Here is a 22,473-nt window from a genome sequence, read left to right on the forward strand (position 1 = left end):
CCTGATGCAGAAGCTTGGCTGTATAATTCCCCTTATATACAGGGCAAATACACACCGACGCTCCAATTTTTGCCTTTGGAAACTGAATTATGCAGGAATAATCCAATTATATACTTCATGTTCCCAATAGTGTGTCCCCTCTGTTAGAGGTAGACAGAAGTAGAAGAGAAATACACACAGAGAAGTGTCAATGCTGAGTTGCTACAAGAGCCATTTCACAACAGCTGGACTGGGGAAAGCAAACCTCTTTAGCCAGTTTAAGAGAACCTCAGGCCACTGCTAGTAACTGTGGCAGAGCTCCACAGAAACCACCATCTCTAGGTAGTTTCTAATAYCCTTTTTGAGCAAAATATTGAAGAGAAAATACCTTCAAGGTTTGACATACTCTTACAAGCTTACCCACGGCAAAAAAAGAAGAAGGATCCTCCTCTGTTTACCAAATCCATGCTTCCTTGGAGCAGGCAGTCAAACACCATGGCCACTCTAGTCCCCAAGTTTATGTTGCCATGGAATCAGAACTGTTTCACAGCTATATCTRTGTTTCATGGAGACAGATGCCATCTGTCTATAGTTGTGTTATCTTAAAATATTACTTTTTCCAGACAGTGGCAACATCTCAGTGGGCCTGGGCAAATGTTCCCCRATCTGTCTGACATAAGGTCAGCAGGTTCATCAGCTCACTGAAGATGGACTAACCCAGCACTTGGTTTTCCACATCTGAGCATAGTAAAAAGATTCTGCTCCTTCACTGGAAGATCTACCTTCTCTGTCTAATATTCTGCTCTAGTATTAGCTACTGGACATTAAGTTCTTATCAAATAAAACCATTTACCACTGCATTTTAATGGACTGAGCACATGCAAGCAGAAGGGCAGAGTGATTTATATTGCAGACTTATAAACCTTTATGGACTCCATTTGAGCAGAATGCAAGGCTGCATTTTGAGCTCCAACCTTTGCTGATCTGCTTTTGCATTTGGTGCTCATCCCTTGCTATCATATTTGTCTCCTGCTGCTGCTCTACTGCTAACACCTCTTGAGAGCCCATCCTTTACCTCTCTTTGCCCTTCACTCTTCACACACAGGTCTCTCTGCTGCTGAACTCTCCCTGTGCAGATTCTGTGCCATCCGTCTTTCCAAACTGCCTTACCTTGCCCTGTGCTAATAYGCCATTGCTTACACTTATTCTATTGCTTCTTCCCACTTTCCTTTTAGCACATATTTAGCCCATTTCAGGGTATTCCCACCCATCTTCACTGCAAGTTTCACCAGCTTGTGAGGTCTTTATATCAATGTTGCCATTTTGYGTTGCACACTGGCACATTGGTAAAAGACTGTACTGTGCAGAAAACCTTCCCTGAYATCGGGCCCTTCTGTAAAAGAAGGGCACCTCACCCACCAAAGGCTTCCTTTTCCCACTTTGAGCATAGGATCTGATTTAAATTGCTCTACGTAAAGGCTGTGCTGCATTAAATGCTTGTAAAAACAATGTAACTGGCACTTGATATAATAACAAAGGACATAAGCATTTAAAGCATCATATAATTTACATTAAATTTTAAGAGAGGGGATTTTGTATTAACATGCAACTTGGTAAAGCTTCAGAGCAGCCGACAGGATTGTTCAAGTAGAGTATTTAATGGGGAGTGGCAAGCCTGGAAATGGTCATAAACACGAAGCTTCATCAAAYTGAGAAGAGCCATTCTGCAAATACATAGCAGAAAATGAACATCTCTTTTACTTACATGGCATCGCATGGTATATGCTGGGCCAGTACTGCCCACTGTCTCTCTTTAGCCAGACACGAACCGTCCTACAAAAGAAAAAAACACAATATGCACGTGAGGGAGAACTAAAAAGTAACTGAAGGAAAACAATGTGGTGATGATGAATGCACAAGACCATCCTTGAAGTGAAATGATTTTGCTCAGAGGAGAATTAAACACGCAAATTCCTACAGCAAGCCCTTCAGATAGACCTCTGTTAGGTGATGAGAGTAGCCTCTTCCTTGGTACCATGCAGGCCTCAACATCTTAGCTGAACTGCAGTTCATTCAGTCCTCTCAGATGAGGATTCAGGACATACCAAGAAGCCCAGCAAAGTGCTCCTACATCAGCCTGCCCAGCTTCCTACTTCACAGAATCCCTCTCCCTGCTTTCAGGGACATCAGGCCTGGGTCCATCTGCTGCCTGTTATTTTTTTCTGCTTCAGGAAAACTTCTGACTAAAAGAACAAAGTTCTGAACTTTTCAAATTCTATTTACCGTGACTAAATCCATTTATACTTTCACCAACAAGTTCATTAACTTCAGGAACTTCCCTTCTGCTCAATGTACTTATAGCGCTATCAGATACTCATTCTTCAGCATCAGGCTAAAGAAGCCAAACTCTTCTTTCCTCTCTAAAGAGGATGATGAGGGCAATAGGCAGCCTGGCAGTCCTTCCCAGCCCCATCCATTTGGAACTGCCATTTTCAAATAGAGGCAATTAGCCCCCTGCAGCAGTGCAGGTTGCTGTGCAGAGACATCAGTAGTTTCTTCTCTGCTGGAAGACCCTCTCAACACATCTCAGGATTACTTTTGTTTTCTCATAACTGTACCGTGTTAGCAGCTGCCTGTCATACAACAAGTATGCAGYGCATCCATGTCCTTCAAACATTTGAGACACAGCAACTGAGGCAAGAATCTGGCATGACGTACCATKCACGTCTCTAACTATTTATTACTTCAGTCCTCAGAATCATCTGCTTCCTTTTGATCTGATCTCTGAAGCCTCTTTTCTATTGAAACTCTCTCTTAACTTTAGTTTATCAGCTAATTTCATCAAAACATGCCTAATACTTGTGTTACTAGTCTGRTCCCAGGCTTGGACAGACTGCCTTTCTATTCTGCTTTAACCTTCTGGCAAACAGTAAGTCCAGTGAGGTAAAACATATCATAGATTATTCAACTTATTAAAAAAGACCGTTTATATATATATATAAAAAAAAACTTTCAAAAACTAGAGGAAATAAAAATCAAGTTTATTTGCAAAAAGGGCAGCAATTTAGATGCTGTGGGTTTTTCTAAACTGCATCCACTAAAGCAATAAAGGCTTACCRCTTAATTTGAAAATTATGTTAATGTTAATCCTGCTAATAAAGTTACATTGAAACAAAATATCTTGCTTAAGTTTAAAAAGAATTTAAAAATCTGGTGGTGATTACTTGTTAAGAGTGAAAGTACTCTTAGTGTTCTAGGCCTGCTCTGTAGGTACACAGTATGTTCTTTCCATTTCATTACATAGTTAAATATATTTCAATTTAATGGCTAATTCATGTAAAATGAGAAAAAAAATAAAGGAGGAAAATAACTGAAATAAGAGTAAGTAAGTAAGTCAGAAAATAATTAAAAGTTTAATTTTTACATTCTARGAATAACTAAGTATGAAAGGATGTTATCAAACAGGAAGACATCTGAGAGGCAASATAATTATCAAGTCTGTTCATATAACTCATTACAGAAATACTTATCTCTCCAGTATATCATTTTAAATGAAGAAAAACAAAAGATCTTTATTTTTTTTTCCAAATAACCAAGGACAGTTACTTTAAGTATCTCTAAAACAACTATTTAAAACTTAAGCATTACAAGAAATTCTGATATCAAAGTATAAGTTAATATAAAAGTGTAAAAATTCTTACTTATGTCAGAAGGTGATAAATCATGATTTTTTTCTATTAGATCCCTAGACTAGACACAGCCTTTTTTCAAAAGAAAGAAAATCGGCCTCAGCTCATCCATGTCCRTGAGTAACATGTTCTCAAAGGGGATTGCGGCTGCAGAATGAACTGCTAATAATTGAACCTGGCAGATGCTAAATGCTGATAGAAGAGAGCGTCTTCTTCTCGGGTGCAGTTCTGCACATTTTTGTATACTTCTTAACAAAATTAATACACATTTGAAGTAAAACGCAGAGCTTTTAAAGCCTCTAAGGAAAGCCAAGAAAACACAAATGTAAATGAAGATGTACTTATTACAGATATTTTGCAGGAAGGCTACTTGCTGGTTGTGTGGTTACTGAACTGCAACATCGAGCCTCCACCAAGGCAGCTCTACTCTTCAGCTGCTCWAGAACAAGTCATGGGGCATCTTCTTGGATGTGAATCATTCCTTTAGCCTCACCATTGAACTGGCCAGGAAAGACTTCTTAGTCTTCTTTCTGACGACCAAGACGTTTTGCCCATACAAATCCTAATTTGTGTGTTTAGCCTGCAGTGCACTCCAAGAAACACGAGCCTGTACAATGTCGGCGGGCACAATGCAAAATTATCTGTTCAGTCCCTGTTCTGGCCTGAGGCTCCTGTCATCTCCCTGCTGGAAAAGTGGGTACCACTTTTGAGCTGCAGAGTTGAGTTTCTGGAACTGAACCATAGATGGGACTCCTGTCTTATTATAGTTTGCGTTAAGATAAGAGAAAAGGTAAATAGAGTTGCTGCATGCAATACAGACACATCTAAGATGTCTAAGCACTATCTGAGGATGTTTGCGTGTTGCAATACTGTTAACTTTGCTTTAGGGAGATCCAATACCACCACTAAATGGAGAAACTAGGTATCCATTAGACTCTAGTTCTCCAGGATATCAATATAAGCATCGAGTCTAAACATTTATCAGTTTTATAAAACAGATCCTCTCTCTCCTGTTTTGGAATGATTTCCTTCCTCATTCCTCTCTCCCGATTTTTTTTTTTTCACCAAGATGCACTTGTAAAACACAGTATTGCCTTCACGCCCCAGGCATACACTAGCTGCCGGACGTACAACAGAACAAAGGTTGCCCTCAGCACACAGAATCTGCTACGATATTTTATAAGTATTCTTGGGCTTCACAAATCTGTTTTGAATTTTAACAAACTCATCACCTTTTATTCCTTGGACTATATATAAGATAGTTATTCCTTCTCAAAATTTCAGATTATCAGAATAATTACTAACATCATTAACACTTAGATTAATCCTTTGCTTTCCTTATCCAAGGGATGCATATTATCGAGAAATTCACAGATATATTCGAGGTTTTGGTGAGACATGGGGACACCACAGAATTCTGTCTGTAAACAGCAGATATATTTGCAACATTCATTACTGTCAACTAYGCTTAATTCTTTACAAAAAAATACAGATCTTGCTGTGCCAAATACTCACAAACCAAAGATCATAGCTGCAATATGGGAGTTTCARTCCCATCCCTGTAATAGTCAGACAAATCTAAATTCAAGGAGATTTCTGCAGTGTGTTTACTGCTTGATTCTATTCCAGCTTTCTGACAGACAGGTAATGAGAGGGCCCCAAAACTGCTACAYTCTGAATGCCAACAAATAGCCTTTTTTATACACACACACACACACACACTCTCACAAATGAAAAAAAAAGACCTTGTCAAGCATCCTCTGTTGGGCGATGATTTCAGATAAACAGGAGACAAAACTCACCTGAAGAATATGAAATACTGCAGTGATACTACCCTCTAGAAGGTCTATTTCTAGCTGCCTCCCAACATATTCTCTTAGTAAATAAGACATCCGGAGAAAAATGTATAAGTATTTTATTCAATAGTTAAAACTGTATAAATTAAGAAYCTGGGTACAAACGGAAGGATCAACTGTTGACAGAAACATAGGCTGGCAATTTTACAGAAGCCTTCACAAAATAAACCTCCAGCATTGAAGGATGAGAGGAAGCTTTGCTGCAACCATTGGAGGTGTCCTTCAAGATATACAAGTTCTCATATTTAGATATTTTACCTGTAAAAAGACAGTAAAAGACACTCAGGTCTGTGCTACAGAACCACTGTGTAAGGTGCTGCAATAGAAAGCAGAATTTACCCTTAAGGATTTTATAAATAAAAAGGAAAAAGGTAACATGTTATTTTTTGTTCTGAATATCTGAACAATCCAATGTTGCCGGCCTGGTCATTACTGTTTTTACTAGAAGACTTCCTAGCTTTAATCATTTGGCATCTTGTTGAAGCAAGAGTTAAACTGATGTTTCAGTTGGCGGAAGATCTCAAATCTTATCCTATCTATTATACTAAAATATTCAACTGATGAATAATCTTTTAGAAACAGCTGTAAAAGAAACAGTCAGTTTATCCCCTATACCTAACACTTTTCTCCTAAAGTTTTAGGGTCTGAAGTATTCTCCAACTGTACATATTAAATCTATGCCAGCCTCCCACTTATTCCTAGYCTACTCTAAGTTTTTGCTGGTTTTGATGTATTTTAACCAGTAAGAAGACAAGTTTCTATTCCTTTATCATTTGTTTTGAAAGCTCTTTTTCTTAAATACTGAAACCATTCAGAAGTTTTAGAAACTGCTAAAGCTTATGTACCCTCGCTTACCGCACCAAAGTTAGATTCCTACACCTTTAGATTGCTGCAAAATTAAAAACAAAAAAATCCTACAATGTCATTTCTTTGACTGCAAAATCTATGCAGGGCCAATGCATCCAGGGAATTTGGTGAAGAATTCCAATTGGAAAGAGAGAGAAATAAAATGGGACAGAATGAGCAATAATTTTGCTCCATACCCAGAAGTATCAACACACTGTGGAAGGAACACAGTAAGAAAACTTCTGCTTCATTACGGTTTTGATCTTCTGTCCTGAGGTGCTGAGAAAAAAAGGGGAGGCATCAAACACAATACAAGGTGTGAAATTGGTTCTATTTCCATTTGTACAAAACCTTGATCAGTCAGTTTTTAAAGTTATAACAGGTTCATCTAGTGGTCCTCCTCTCTTAATACCCCATTAGTATTTTTGCTCCTTGGAAAAGGAAAGTAGGTCTTTGGTGCAAATGACACCACATAGTTGACAAAAAAAAAAAACAAAAACAAACAAAAAACAAAAAAAATTCCCTTCTGCCAGCTGTCTGAACCATAGGGCTGATTTAACAGTCAAAGAACAGTTTCCAAGCAGGAAGACACTTGAATATTCTTTAACCATTTTAATATTAATATCTAGTTACTTAACAGCCAGTAGACAGGAAGATAGTTTAGGATAATACTATATCCAGGGGTAGTGTTTATCTGCAAGGTTTTCTGCATGCCTAATGGAGCACATATGTCCCAGCATCAATATGTTAAATCTTCTTTTTTTCTTAAAAAAACATTTTAAAATCCACTAAATATCCATTAATAAGCAATTCAGAAGTGTTCAAAAATGATGTGTCTCTGAAAACTGAGTGTCTGTGCTGGAAACAGCAAAAGCTTTATCTGTTGTCATTAGATAAACATGACAACAGTACTATTTAAAATCCAACCAGAGCACTGACAGTTTTACTGTCTTTGACAGAGAAGCATTATCATTAGAAGTAGGATGAAGAAAAATATTTAATAACTGCACTGAAGATACTACAGTATTATACACTTCCCCAACTTCTGCAGGGACTTTTATGGGCAGGAGACGCGAAGAGATTCTGGCTCCTGCCAATTAGYGATAAGCGCTGCTACTGGGATTTTCTGAAAGAATAAAAGACCTTTCATGTTTCATGGCAGCTTGTGAGCCAACACCAGTGTTCTGTAACCCACGACAGAGAGTTTCGTTTCTGTGATAAATTTTGCAAGGGAAGATATGAAAACAAAAGACAAAAAGCAGAGCAGATTTCCAAACTAGCCTCTGTTTCAGGGAAAACAGAAAGAATTTTAATAGTCAAAGCTTCAGGCCCCAAGAGGAGTTTCTCTAATAGGCCTTCATTCTATGTCAAAACCCCCAATGCTAAACCAACCCCAACATGCTCTCCCCCCRAAAGACCCAGGAATGTAAGTACTTCTCAGAACCACCTTACGCTAATCTGCATGGAGACTATTACCCAATTCTGATAGAAAATTCTGTAGAAACTATAAAATATTAGGGCACATTCCAAGTCCTACATTGTTTTCACTGGTACTGTTRAACAAATGTACAATTTAAACTTACCTGTTGAAGGGTTCACTAACAACTCTTGCTAAGACTTTAAGATAGTGTATTAGGGAACTATTATAGGGTCTCTCCTATAATAAAAGGCCAAGCTTAGGTTCTTAAATGAAATGTAACCACTAGTTCATGATAGGTGGATGGTGAGTGGGAAAAAGATGAAAGTTTTGAAAAAATCTGTTTAATTTCAGGTCTCTTTTAAAGAGAGGTTAACGTTTGGAACTGATTACATAAGCGAGCTTCTGGAAGAGACAATATCTTCACTGCAAACTTAGTCTGTAACTCAAGCATCAGCAGCAGTAATTGCACTCGTCACTTCAYATGCCTCATGCGCTGCATCTAAAGCCCGACTGCCACCAGTATAGCCACCCTTGTGCACAAAGCTCAGATGCACCAGAGAGCCCCAAGTGCTTCAAGAGAGCTAAATCAAGCAACTGCCATGCATAGCCCTATTGACATAAAATCCCAGTGACATAAACCCACCCACTGACATAAAACTCCACTCTCAACCCCCACTCGCTTTCACACATGCCTGGGCTAGCTGAGGAGGTTTTAGGTGTGGAGAACCACAAAAACAACCTCTGTGATGGTAACCTACATAGCATTTATCATACACTGGTTGATAGAGACTCCAAACTTCTCATTTTACTTCTTGCCATATAAAAATGATGCCAGAGGCAAAATTTACAATGCAAGCACCCACTTGATGCTAAACAGGGACCTCAGGAGCAACTTTAGAGTCTGGTTCAAACGGAAGAGTAGAAGAGAAGCACACAAGGGTGTTCAGTTATAGACTTTTTTGACCATCAGCTGGTGACAAAGAATCTGTTTTCTGTCAACTTTGATGATTCTCCTCATTGTATCTAAATAGTTCATATTAAATCTTTGCCCTCCTTTACAATCACAGAATCACCAAATCACAGAACAGATGAGGTTGGAAGGGACCTCTGAAGATCATCAAGCCCAACCCGTCTGCTCAAGCAAGCTCACCTAAAGCATGTTGCACACGATTGCGTCCAGATGACTTCTGAACATCTCCAAGGAAGGAGACTCTACAGCCTCTTTGCGCAAGCTGTTCCAGTGCTCTGTTATCCTCACAGTAAAGAAGTTTTTCCTCATATTCAGATGGAACTGCTTCTGCTCAGTTTGTGCCCACTGCCTCTTTTCCTATCACGGGGCACCACTGAAAAGAGTCTGGCCCCATCCTCTATACATTCTCCCTTCAGAAACTTATGCATATTGATAAGATTAGCCTTCAGTCTTCTCTCCTTCAGACTAAACAGTCCCAGCTTAGTATCATATGAGAGATGCTCTAATCCCTTAATAATCTTAGCAGCCCTTCATCGGGCTTGCTTCAGTAGTACCATGTCCTTCTCTGCAGAGCTGTTTTCTAGCAAGTTAGCCTCCAGCCTGTATTGGTGTATAGGGTTAGTCCTATTTCCCTTTGCTGAATCTCATGAGGCTCCTCCCTGTCCATCTCTCCAGCCTGTTAAGGTCTCTCTGAATGGCAGCACAGACCTCTGGTGCATTAGCCACTTCTCCCAGTTTTGCGTCATAAGTAAACTTGCTGAGTGTGCTCTCTGTCCCTTCATCCAGGTCACTGATGAGTAAATTGAACAGGATGGGACCCAATATTGACCCCTGGGGGACACTGCTAGCTACAGGCCTCCAACTAGACTCTGTGCTACTGATCACAACCCTTTAAGAACTGGCTGAAAGGCAGAGCTCAATCTACCTAACTGTCCACTCATCTAGCCCAAGTCAAGGTAGACAACATTCACTGCTCTCCCCTCATCCCAGCCAGTCATTCCATCACAGAAGGCTATCAGRTTGGTTAAGCAGGATTTCCCCTTCGTGAATCCATGCTGGCTACTCCTGATCACCTTCTTTTCCTCCATATGCTTGGAGATAGCACCCAGGATGAGCTGTTCACCACCTTTCAAGGGATGGAGGTGAGGCTGACTGGCCTGCAGTTCCCTGGGTCCTCCTCCTTGCCCTTTTTGAAGGCTGGAGTGATATTGGCTTTCTTCCAGTCCTCAGGCACCTATCCAGTTCTCCATAACCTTTCAAAGATGATGGACAGTGGCCTAGCAACAGCAACTGCCAGCTCCCTTAGCACTGGTGGGTACATCCCATCAGCGTCCATGGACTTCTAGATGTCAAATTTGTCTAAATGATTTCTAACCTGGGATCAAGATCTCTAATCTAATTCTCCTCAATCAAGGAAAATGATTCCTTTCTCTAGACTTTCTCTCTCATCTCCAGGCTCTGGGATTCCTGAGGGCTGGCCTTAGCAGTAAAGACAAGCAAAGAAGTTATTCAGTAACTCTGCCTTCTCTGTATCCTTCATTATCAGGGCCTCCTGCCTCACTTAGTAACAGGTCCACATTTTCCCTAGTTTTCTTTGTTACTTATGTATTTCAAGAAGCCCTTCTTGCTGTCTTCAACATCCCCTGCCAGATTAAACTCCAAATGGCCCTTAACTTTCTTACTCCCATCCCTGCATACACAATGTTGCTCTAGTCCTCCTAAGTGGCCTGTCCCTGCTTCTACCTTCTGTACACTTCCTCTTATGTTTGAGTTTTGACAGGATCTCCTTGTTCATCCGCGCAAGGGGTCTGCTCTCTTTGCTTGACCTCTTGCTCACAGGGATGTGCTGTTGCTGAGCTTGAAGAAAGCGATCCTTAAATACTAACCAGATCTCTTGGACCAGATCTCTTCCTTCTAGTGCCCTATCTTCTGTCATGTGAATGTCTTGCCTCACTGATACTCAGCATCAGCTTTCAGAGTTGCACAGTATAGTTTCTTGCCAGTTCCAGCAAGATTCTAGATCCAACAAAGACTGAAGTATGTATTTTACATAAAATTATCATGAATAATCTCATCTTGAGCCAATATCTTCAGAGAAGACAGAGAATGACCTACTGAGGAGTTATATAGACCTTAGTCAGACGTTAATGATCTTGCAGATCACTTTGCTATTTCCTTTCTGCTCAAGAGGAAAAGGGTGGAAAAGCCTTGGAAGGGAAAAAAAACTACAGGTTTGAAGTACTGTACAGCTATCACCTATCTTCGGGAAAACCTTGCACGCAATAGTATGCCAAGCAAGCAGGCAGGTGTACTGAAAGATGGCAATTTTTCACACCATTTTCTCTTTGTTGTTTTTTGGCATATCCAAGCTGCTTTCAGAAAACAGCTGAATGGTCACAYTCAGTTTGCACAATATTCTGATTCATGCCTTGCTTTGTAAGATATTTCCTCATTTAATTTATGCTGCTGTAAACTGAGTGCAAATACAGATTGCATAACAGAAAAACTTTTGAAGCTTTGTTACGTTATATAGAGCTATAGAATTTCATGGGTTTATCAGGGAAAAACCGTTGCACCCAGTGGTGCTGAGGCCTAAATAAAGAACTCTCTTTCTCTTAACCCTCCAGTTTTGTTTTAAATAGAAGTACTTCCGGTATTTTATGAGAAGTGATTAGAACAAAGATTCATAGGAGACAATCTTTGGAGAAATGGGTTTTTATTAGTCAGAAAATGATAACAACATAGACAGTTATTCTAGTCAGTTGTGAAACAATTTCCACTTTTTTTTTTTTTTTAATTTTCTGGACAATGAGCAATACAGTTCAATGATTTTTTTCTGGTCACCCAAGCACATATGCCTGGAAGCAGTGCATGTTCTGCGGTTTAGGCACAGGACCAAATCTGATTCTGACCAGTTTCCACAGCAGGGACTTTGTGCAAGTAAACAGACATCAAAAATGAACCAGAAGTCACAGGCAGAGAAAACATGCATTACYCGGAGGGTACTAGCACAAGGTTCAGAAAGCTGGAGCTGCCTCAGGTCTTCAGCAGCTCCACAAAAACACTGATAATTATACATCATAAGAAGCAGTGCAACGATTATACCACATTCCAGCACAAGTGCTGTAGAGAAGCTAATTTCACCTGCAAATGCAGGTAAATGCTGGGAACTGGTGTTCTGAGCGAGCATCAACCTACAGCTTTGAAATTATTAATAATTTCATAAATGCTTCTTTTCAAGCAAAGTTTCAAAGTTAATTTCCTCACTAAGATCTGTGCACCAGCCTTCCTTATGGGGCTTTTGGATAACAAAATGATTTTCATGCCTCCCTCCTTTCTACAGACCCCCGCCACTTGCTCTACACCAAAGGATCTCCTTCCAGAGCAAGTGTTGTTTCAGGGCTTCCAATACTGATTGATTTGGGAAGCACACCACGTTTTGAAGGTAATCTCATTGGATAACTTAATAATTTCAATCCAATTACTTTCACCTCCTTCCCACATTCAAATGTTTAAGTAATGAAAGTTATTAGGAGGATCCTCATTGGATTAAAATACAGGCCTGCTATGCAATAAATGACTCAGTGGAACCATGCTAAAAATATCTAACAGATCAGTGATTTGCAAGAAAGCAATCCTCTAGTTCCCCTCTAAATCACCAGTGAAGCAAAAAGCTAAGAAAAAGAAACTATTAGGTCATTATCCTGCTTCCAAGATGTCCTGTAGAGGAAAACAAAAACCAGATCAAAAAAAAATAAATAAAAGAATAAGAAAAAAAAAAGTTTTTCAGAGCTACTGCAGACTATCAACTAAGTTAGCAATAATTTTTAAATTCATCATTTATGCATCTTCACTCGGCATGTTATGCATGCAGCATACATAACAATGATTTTATGCTTTTGAATCTGCATATTGAAAGCTAGACAAACTCATCTTTAATATACATACTACGAGTATTACGTTTCTAAAAAGTTGCATTAATATACAGGTTAATTTACAGGAGAACATTGATATTCGATCTCAAAGACTAACTTAAAGTTTCTAGTCAGAATTTACAACAAAAACAAATGCCAATATGTTGGAGCTGAAAGAATTCTCTCAATTTTACTGTTCATTCCCTGATGCTCTGAAGTGATACGATGACGTCAGTGAGAAAACAGTACAGCATCTGAGAAGAGAGGTGAATTCAGAAGAACGAAGTCTGTAAGTAACAGAGGGATGAAAAGGAAGGAGAGAGATCTTGGCTTGAGTAGTCATATCTTTAGGCCTCATAATTTGTTTTCCACATAAATGTTTTCCTTGCTTAACTACACAGTGCAACATCTAGTACATTATGTACTTACTGCAGTGGAAGAAAACCATGCTTCCACATCCATAGGATGATGCTCTCTCTCAGCATTTTAATTTCTGGTTTGCATCATTGGCATCATTCACTGGAAAAATACTGCTAAATCAACTCACGAACTCCTTCACTTCTTGGTGGATATTTTATACATTAAACGGGGTACAACTATTTGTTGCAGATATATGAGGATCCTAGTATGACTAAGTGTACCAGAAAAAGGGTTCTAGCTGCAAGAAGACAAGAGCACAAACAACCTCTGAAGTGTTATTTGCTATTGAACACATACCTATTTCATTCAATAAGCAAACATCTAATGTTTAATTCATACAACATAAAAATTGTAGGGTAAAATTTGTTTCCAGGAGTTTCTTTGACTGTGAGAAAAGCATCAATAAGATTCTGATGCAAATGAACCCCTTTGCAAGCAAACAGCTTTTGAGCCCTAACATCCTCACAGTTCTCATTAAAGCTTTTTTATCTTCCAATTTACATTTGTATTTCTGTCACTGTATTAACCAACAGTTTAATTAGTTATTTCCTGGATTTGTTCTCCATGGGGGAAAAAAACAAAAAACAAAACAAAACAAAAAAACCCTCATACATTGTATTGTACAGGTAAGCTCCTTCACCATCAGACAGGACAATCAGCTGGTCACATGAGGCTATAGATGTGGAAGGCTTATTGAAACACCTGCTGCAAGCATAGTTGGGCTTTTGTTTTTAAAATATTGGTGAACAATCATGGCACTGTTTTTCTAGAGACACGTCGTCTTCCTGGATTATATTTGCATGCTCTGTGCCACAACAAGGTGCCTCTGGAAATGCTCTCCTTAGGGGCATCAAGGTCTTTCTACAGAAAAGTCCCATTTCCAATTTGCCACTGAATTTCAACAATGATTCACAGGTGATAAAATGTTCCTTCAGCTTTTCTGTTCATTAGAATTTCACTCTCAGGGCAACCTGACTCAGGGTTATTTTCGTTGTCCTTGCAAACACCCTACTCTTAACCTCTTCGCACTGCTAGAGGAAGTGAGAAGCCACTCTGTTGCCCTGGTTAAGCAGAACAGCTTTCACTGGGGAGTCACAGTACTTTCTGGGAAGGGGAGAAGCAAGCCCAGCAGCTTCAGTGCCAGCACTTTTCAAAAAGAGACAGACAGAAAGCAGGGCAAGGTATTACAAAACCCAGCTCAACCCTGAAAGGTTTGTTCTTCAGCTACAAAGCAACAAAACTGCTGTGCCAGTGTTCTCGGGTTTCTTCTCACCATGCACATTGAAGGGTACCTCGTGAGGTGCAAGTAAGGCCCAGAACTCAGAATGTGCAATTTAGGGTTGATCTGACATTTCAAGGGCTTAGCAGACAGGCTGTTGGTCATCCCTGCAGATCCCTTAGAGTAGGGTGGGTGGAAATCAACACATCTGAACAGAAACTGTTTTTAAACCTGTATTGCAAGACTGAACAACCCATCCTAAACTTTAGGTTTTACTACTGAAAGAAGTTCTGAGTCATTATCCACCCCAAGCATCCAATACTCATTCACATCCAGCCACCTCCTTCATATAGGCATGTTATAGCTTTCCCATCCTTCAGCGCCCAACTTCATATTGTGCTAATGTTCTTTTATTATCTGGAAGTTAGTCAACTGCTGATTTTCCTGAGCATCCTCTTGTTACTGTGTCACAAGTTTCTGTTCCCTCTACTTTCTTTATTGCTTAGTTGCTGTGTATAATTCCACCATTTCATACATGCTTCCTCTTTATAATCAGTCTTTCCAATCTCTTGAGAAAGCTGTTCTTGTGTCCCATTCTCCTTACCTACTCTCCAAATCCCTTTACTTATCCAATATTCTGTCTGGACCAGTATATTCTGTACTGAATGCAGCAATCCAGAGACAAGCAAACCTGCTGAATTATTATAACTGTTTTCCTTATCTGTCTTCTCCCCTTATGTATACCAGTAGTGTTTGCTTAATTGACAGCAGCTGTACATGTTTTTTTTTTTTTTTCAAATGCAGATGGATATAATTTAGAAACTTCCAAAATACATAAGGAAGAAAAATTTATGTTTAGCAACATTAGATTCTCTCTGCAATACACTATTATCCACTTATATTCTCCTGCAGTTCTCATCTGCCCAGACCCAATCAGCTTATCTGCTAATTTGGGACAGACAAGTGGCCCAGACTGCATTTGGGGGAGAGAACAGCAGAGGATTCACTAGCTACAGATCCTAGGGGCAATCCCAGAACCACATGTTCCTGGCAAGGGAGATGGAAAAGAAAACGATAAAAGACGGCAAAAGGCAGAGGCAATTATATGCTAAGGAAAACATTGACAGTATACATCATACCATCCCTTTATCAAGATAATACAGGAAAACCAAGTCTACTACCTTGGCATAGAGAGGATGTAACACCAGCTCCTTTCCAAGGTATGCAAGAATACATTATTTAAGTATGTGAAATGGTGCAACACATTAACAGTGCAGCTTTGTAAAGACTGCTGGTGGAGCACTGCACTGACAGGAGGTGAATGCTCAGGGWACTGTTACGCATGCACCAAACCGGTAAAAGCTATAGCAGCTCCACTTCGTTTAGCTAATTGTTACCTTACACCTAACTTCTGCCTTGCAATGAGGGACAGCTCTCAGTTCATGACAAGTCCATTAAACATCATTAAAGCCTCTCTGTTGGTATTCTGAACCTTGTTACTTGTTTACTATACCGACTTATTTTTCTCTAGAGGTTCGTAAGAAGAGTCCTCTGCAATTCCTATTCAAATGCTGTTTCAGCTTGCATTCTCCAGATCCTTATCGCTGCCACTGGTACTACTCCTGTCTTGGAAGATGTAGATTTGAGGTCTCGAGATAAATTYAGCTGTAAAGAAAGGATCTATTTTTTTTTGCTTGTTTTGCAACCCTCTCACATTGAAATTCTTTCCAACCTAATACAAAGGGCAACATCCTGAAGTTCAAAAGMATTATGTTCTTATTATGTCATGCTATTAGGCATGGGGATCCCAATAATGTGTTTATTTTCAGAGGAATTAGGGATTCGAGGCAGAGCACCTTGAACCAATGACTTTCAACACCATTTCTGACTTAACTCCTGAGCAACTGTCTATATTCACTGCATAAAGTTCTGTGTTCTGAATAAAGACAGGGTTCCTTACCAGAAAATATACAGTATCCTACAGTGTATTCATCCAAATTCAGACAGACAAATATTCCTGAACTCATATAAAAGGACACTGAGAGCTGACAGATCTGTAGATTATAACAGATGCAAACTATTTTATAAAACGTACCACAGAGCTGGCCTAAAAAAGCAGCACAGTGCCTATGTGCAGACATGAAAAGTACATCATCCACTAGGCAACACCGCTGGAAGCACTGCATGATGCTCTGTGAACACTGTAAGAGACAGGCATACGTTCAGACGGTGTCGTGCCTGTTACCTTTTTTTAAATAAATTAGGCAATCCTGTTTAAAGAACAGTAAAGATTTGGAMAGACTAAGCTAGTCTGCTAAGAACAAAAGGATAATTTGTATGATTTCTTTTTAGGAAAGGGTAACTGGTAGTTAGTCAAGACAAATACATGACAGATCCTGGAGTTAAAAAATGGTGTTGCCAGTGGCCTGAATTACATGCAAACAAGCACAGCTCATTCCAGCACRCATGCAGCCACCCTACATTACAGGGAGATGTAGCCTTCTAGCAGAAGGCTGATAGCTAGCATAGGTATGGACCATACACAGAGAGGCTTTCCGTCTATGATTTTGGGCTATTCCAGGGCAGATGAAACCAGAGGATGGCAGCAGGTAATTGAAGCAGACTACATTTTGCAGTGACCTTGGCTAGGGACATCAGACTTTAATTGCTAATACAAGATACAAGACAGCTAGAGACCACCCATTGCGCAAGTAAATCCTTGTGATAATAGTTAAAGCATAAAATCAGCTCACAGCATCTGCTGGGGACAGAACAAGCTAAGATGGGCGAAAGGCAGTAAATAAGGAAAGGGTCCTTTATGATTCTGCTGCCTTGCAGGCTCAGCACTGCCTGAACAATTAAAACAGGTTTGTAATTCTGGCTCAGCTATTCACAGGTCAGACACGATTGCTTCTTATACAGATCTTGGGGCWGGGGCTAAACAGCTTTGCTTGTAGACAATAAAGCTGCTAGGTAAAAGGACTGGGGCAGGATGTTCAGTTATCTCAAGCCAAGAGATTGGTTTCCCTGCAACTAGAAATGCTGGTTTGGTTTCAAAATCCATACATGATCTGCTGCGTTAAGTAGGTCCTCCTCCCATTCTTCTGTTCTGGTATTTGAGACCTATCAAAGACATCCAGGTAGAACGACCTGGCAGTCTCTTCTGATACACATGAATTGTGTCTTACTATCAAATATACGCAATGAACTTTGGAGGGCTATATGCAATTCATGAGCTCTTACCAAGAAATGTAAATCATTAACAATCTGCAGCAGATTAAGTAGCTTATTTAATTCAGGGATGTCCAAGCTACTAAGCATATGGAGGGAGGGAAGGCACCTGGAGCGAGGTATTTTAATAATTTACTCAGATACCAGTGAGAGATAAAATTTTTTATAATCAATTTTATTATAGTGGGGAGGAGAAAGGAGAACACCATTCAGAGATCAGACAGAGCTATCCTATGAATAGGATCTAACCTGCAAAATAGATCAGCTGTACAGCTTGCTCTAAATAATACTAATAAACAGGAACAGCAAGTTTATAAGACAGACCCAGAGAAGTTATGACCTTGAACACTGAAGTGAACAAATGGGTTGTTTTGGAAATGCACATGAACTTTCATCATCTGCACTGCACAGCATAAATTAAATGTAAGCTAACAAAGCCTCTTAGAAATGCAACAACTAGATCATTCCACAGATGTGTCCTTCCCTCTCTGGCACTGCACCTTTAAAATGCTTACTTCACTCATGCAAGTCTAAAAGACCAAGGTTTGTCTTTGCTTTTCCCTCTCTCTCTCTCTCTCTCTCTCTCTCTCTCTTTTTTTTTTTTAATAGCCAGGACATTTAATAGTTTTATTTGTTCAAGTTTTGAAAGGAAAGTATTTCTGTGAAAGGAAACAAAAGTTCATAGTATGGCAGCTATATGTTAAATTAGGATCCACCAAACACAAGGGATCTATGTCCTAGCATTCCCTAGGGTTGATAAGTAACCCATATTTGAGACACATATGCACCAAAGAGGACCATCCAGCAGTCTCCTTAATGCAATTCCATTGCTTCAGCTTGAAGACATTTCTCTATGCTCCCATCAGTTCTCCCTGTCATCCCACACTGTCTGCTCGTCTGGCTCCCTTCATTTTTATGCACATTTCAACCAAGTTATTTTTCTCCCTAGAGTTTTGGCTCCAGCAATCTACTTAGGCAATGGCTGACAGTGATTTACAAGTCCTACTTTTCTTTTTTTTTTTTTTTTTTTTTTTTAATACTCAAACTGTAGGCAAGAGCAGAAATTTCAGAGTGGTCTGTATGAGTGGAAAAGATGCAGATCCTCCTTCCCCACCCCAGTCCTTTCCTTTTTCTGAAGTACCTCTTAACTAGCAGCCACCAGCCCATCAAGGTCACCCCTTTCCTTGGCAGCAGCAAGCTTTCAGCATTTGTGCATCCCCAAGCAACTGCTCAAGCAGCTGTTGTCCCCTTCCTCACTAAGTCAAACATAGCTTTGAAGTGTTTGACCTCACTGCAAAGGAATGAATCTCTTCCCATCTGATTTCCATTTTGCTACTGCTTGTAGCATCCCAGCCTGGTCCCCACTGCCTGGACATCTCCATTATTCAAAACAGCTAAATACATTTTAATAATATTTAAGTAGTTAAAAAAATGCAATGAGATAGCAATTAATGTTGACTGCTAGTGGGAAAAGATGCTGCTGGAACAGGAGGATACACTGGGTATCTCAGCTTTTCAGAATGAAACATCTGGCAAGTATCAGGATTAAACAACCAAATGCCTTTCCATCACCAATACACGAGGTTATTTACCAGATTTATGGTGCCACTGTTTTTCCAATCCAAGGTACCCCATTTCATTTTTTTAATCAACTGACAACTGAATATTGATATTTAACAGTATTCAGCATTAGCAAGGATGCAGGACCACTCTGCGAACTTGTGCAGGGAAGAGACAGTTTGCCTTTTTTCAGTTTTGAATTGGTAAGATAGGGCCTCTAAAAGAACGAATAAACAGGAAGGTAAGGAAAGGAGAGAGAGAGAGTTGAGAGGAGTTACATTAAAGATAAAGCATGAAAGGAAAGAATAAGCAGTAGTGCAACAGGTATAACGTACAAACGATACAGTCTTCAGTGAATAAGGACAGTAGTGAGCAGCTAGTTCAGTAAATCCTACCCAAGACATTCAAAATAGCGCAGTATTTTGACAGTAAGATATCTGTCCAAATAGTGGCAACAGGCTGAAGACAAATCCCTCAGACCCCAAAACTCCCCCCCACACACACACCGTTACCAGAATTGCTGGTATATCAAGAAGGCTTTTTTGCATCAAGTTAGCCCACCACCAGAAAGAAGGGAAAACTTCAACTCCATACTTTTCATTTACAAACCATTCTGACAGTGACAGGCGTGGTAATGAAAACCTTTGCAGATACAAGAAAATACTTAGTTTTCTAGTAACCTCCTGATATGTAACATGGAAAGCATATACTACATTAAGGATTCTCCAAGTAGTGCACTTATAATTTGCTCCATACCTCACAAATACAATTAGCTGGTTCTTGCACTGTTACTTGTGTCACTATATCCATTAGGCAGTTTTCATTAACTGACATTTTTTTTTCTTTAAGACAAATGAAGTTTCATCATCTGTTCCCGTAAAACAAGCACATTGGAAACTAAACAATGGTTTTAAAATGACACCCAACATAGACCATTTACCCAAGTATGACTTCATGTTAACTTTTTTCCTTCAATTTAATACTGCATAATTTGCACTTGAAACAATATTTTCACTGTACCTATTTTCGAGGAGTGAAAAAAAAAACTCACTTCATGGCTTCTTCTGCAGCACTTGCGAAAAGTTTCAGTGCTTAATGCCATAGTACCGGCTCTTATCAAATTCCTCCTCTTGTTCCCTTCCCAACTTGAGTCAAGGTACTACTGAGTCTCAACAATAAAATGTTTTTGTGCTCAAAGAAGCTTTTGAATAAATAAAAACATAGCATAGACTCAGTCTTATTTAGGAAATATTTGCAAAACATGAGTATTAGTCAAAAATAAAACACTGGTGTTTGAGGTCCTTCTAATTCAATCATGGAGACGAAGAAAGCATCACCAAGATCCAAATTCAACAGGAGAACTTAAGAACGACAATACCAAGCGTGAGCAGGTCTAGTAACTGCACAGATCTGAGAGTACAACCTCCCCAAAAGAGGTGGGTATTCAAAAACAGGACTCTCCAAACAGTTCATTAAATGTGGCAGCTCAAGCAAACCAATGCCAAAAAGGTGTGTGAAATTCTGCACTCTTCCCAGGCCCTGGCTCACAACTACAGTCTCCATTTGGACTGAGTAATCACCTGGGTCCCAAACTCTCTCCTCACAACACCCATCCTTACTCCATAATAGCTTAGTGGTAAGAAAGCCCAACTGGAAGGGCGAAACAGGCTTCAGGATCTTCTGAGTGTGCTGAGGTTGGAAACACACTCCCCAGAATCAAATCTCAAGCACAAGTCTGACAACAAAAAYAGCTGATGCTCAGTCATCACTCTGGCAGCCTGCCCTTTTTCTGCCTCAGAGACTCAGCGAAGTCAGAAGACCCCTGTGCCTGCTAAGTGCTTATGACAGTAACTAACCACTATGAAGACTTGTCAGTGATGAAGTACTTACCACCACCAGCAGTTTAAAAAATAAGATGAAGTCTGGATACTCTCCAATTAAACAAGAATTAAAATTCTATGTTAGACAGGATGGATAATCACGTGTTCTTCCTACGCTCTCCTTCTACAAAGAAACCTGCTGTTTCTACTTTCAGCTTCAGCAATCTATTTTTTTCCTCCAAAATGCCTAATTTTTCAGGTAATACATAACATCACCAAATGGCAACATAGTGTCACTCAGATCTGTGATTTCAGGAAACAGTATCAATGTAGTTACATAGGAGGAAGGGGAGCCAAGTTAGACWTCTTGTTCTGTTTATTTTCATGTTACTTCTGCATTGCTGATATCTACTCATAATTTAAGTTCATTAGAGCCCACATCTGCTCCTCTTTCTCTCACTGTTTGGTTAAAATCCTTGTTTCCATGAGATTCGACGCAATGAAAGYGGAGCAGAACTTCTATTCATATGAGGTGCGAGAAAGTACAATCTTGCAGTACAGCAAAAGCAGCATGTTTTGTAGAAAAATGCTATTAAGACTGTTACAAAAACCATGTCTTAGGTATTCAAGGTACACATGATTCTATGGAAATCTTGTTGCTTTCATAAATCCTCTGATCTTGGACCTCAAAAAGGCAATCACAGTCCTGTAACTGCTTAGAGCTGGGCTACAATCCCTGATATGATTTCCTTAATACAAGAGGACTCATACCAGCGAAGAATTTCAGATCAACCAGTCTGAGAACAGTTACAGTAACATTAAAAAATAACGAGAAGCTTTTCATGAAAAAAAAGGGAGTGAATACAAAAAGCTCCTTTAACAAAATATCCCATGCAAGAAACCCAAACGAGAGCAGATGAGTACCCTTGCATTCCAATAAGAACAATAATGTATTGTGAAAGATGAAGAAAATCTAACATGTCTCACCACTGAAGGGCCCAGCACTGGCGGTGGGGGTGGGGTGGGGGGTGGGTGGGATCAAACATGACTCAATAATTCAGTAAGCCCAGAGCAGAAAGAAAACCTATCTTCCACAAGGCAGCACCATGCCAAAGAGTTTTTGAACAATGATGCTACAGCCAATGTGTATGTTGTACTTTTGCCTCCACTGCTCTCCTATACCACTTACTGTGGCACCAAAAACTAAAGAATTTCTATCAGAATTCTGCTTTATGCGGCACTTACTTCTCCAATTACGCAGCAAACACTCTTCCAATAATATCGATTTCTCACCTGATCATGCTCACAACAAAGTCAGCAGCAAAACTCTCAAATGATGTTGGAACAGGATGAAATGATTTATGATAATTTTCGTGTGCACTTACATATTGAAGCAAAAGTAAATTATTACTCCCAACAGGACACATATCAGTGTTTCGGGGATGGGAAGTGGAAAAGACATTTTTCAGTTCAAGACAGAGACAGACTCTAGTCCAACAGAGCACAAAGCTGTAGCAAACAGAATGAAGAAAATATATATAAAAATAAA

General features: G+C 39.6%; 1 protein-coding gene across 1 annotated transcript in view; it reads right to left on the reverse strand.

Moving 5' to 3' along the window:
* WDFY2 (WD repeat and FYVE domain containing 2) overlaps window positions 1-22,473 on the reverse strand; it is a 70,842-nt gene that overhangs the window by 34,477 nt on the left and 13,892 nt on the right. The window contains exon 2 of the mRNA XM_085324982.1: window positions 1,745-1,812. Within this exon, the coding sequence (XP_085181108.1) occupies window positions 1,745-1,812 (68 nt within the window). The remainder of the gene's footprint in view (window positions 1-1,744; window positions 1,813-22,473) is intronic.

This window comes from Rhea americana, unplaced genomic scaffold (genome assembly GCF_003343005.1).
Source record: "Rhea americana isolate MKP2758 unplaced genomic scaffold, rheAme1 scaffold_95, whole genome shotgun sequence".
In the NCBI taxonomy this organism is placed as follows: domain Eukaryota; kingdom Metazoa; phylum Chordata; class Aves; order Rheiformes; family Rheidae; genus Rhea; species Rhea americana.